The sequence below is a fragment of the Bison bison genome, unplaced genomic scaffold (assembly GCF_000754665.1).
Source record: "Bison bison bison isolate TAMUID 2011002044 unplaced genomic scaffold, Bison_UMD1.0 scf7180017864145, whole genome shotgun sequence".
NCBI lineage: Eukaryota > Metazoa > Chordata > Mammalia > Artiodactyla > Bovidae > Bison > Bison bison.
Genome location: NW_011494717.1, coordinates 6,441,529 through 6,442,229, shown reverse-complemented (window position 1 = coordinate 6,442,229; position 701 = coordinate 6,441,529). Strand labels below are relative to the sequence as shown.

Here is a 701-nt window from a genome sequence, read left to right as displayed (position 1 = left end):
GGTGGCTCCCATCAGCGTCCCCGCCATCTCCAAGGTCATCCCTGGGAAACAGCATGCAGCAAGGTGACTGAGCTCGTGGGCCTGGGCCAGAGCTACCCCCTCCCACCCAACCGCACACCCGCCTGCACTCACGGTACGCGGTGGCTGAGTCCCGCTCCTTGGGGTTGGGGGTCAGGAGCATGGTCAGCGCCGTGTAGGGCACCTGGAAGAACTGCAGGACCAGGCAGAGCTTAGGACAGTGCCCACTGCCAGGCGGCCAACCCAGGTCAGCAGCTTCCCCAGGCCAGGCCCGTGCCAGGCTGGCATGTCCCCACAGATCCCCTCAACCTGGAGTTAGGGGCTAAGGAGCAGGAGGGGCATCTGGCCTAGAGCACACAAGAAAAGCTAATGGCCAGTTACCACCTGGTGAGCAGTTGGGCAGCGGGCACCCCCCAGCACACACACACACTTCAGGCAGGCCTCCTGCCAGCATGAGGTTCCAGGAATCCAGACCCAGGAAGGGGCCCACCTGCTTACCGTGGCCAAGGCCTGGAACAGGCAGTAGAGGGTCGTGTACCAGAGGCCTCGCAAGGTGGTGAAGGGGGGCAAGAACCACAGGAAGAAGTAGGCCAAGGCAATGAAGGGCATGCAGCCCAGCACCCTGCGGAAGCACAGCCCGGTGGGGCGGCCTGCAGCACTAGCACAGGGGGTCCCCAGGGGCC

General features: G+C 64.6%; 1 protein-coding gene across 1 annotated transcript in view; it reads right to left on the bottom strand.

The window, feature by feature from the left end:
• The window catches only part of MFSD2B (major facilitator superfamily domain containing 2B), an 8,995-nt gene that overhangs the window by 5,845 nt on the left and 2,449 nt on the right, over nt 1-701 (bottom strand). Inside the window, exons 3-5 of the mRNA XM_010840685.1 lie at nt 517-640; nt 133-211; nt 7-41 (exon numbers count right to left, since the gene is read on the bottom strand). Of these exons, the coding sequence (XP_010838987.1) occupies nt 7-41; nt 133-211; nt 517-640 (238 nt within the window). The remainder of the gene's footprint in view (nt 1-6; nt 42-132; nt 212-516; nt 641-701) is intronic.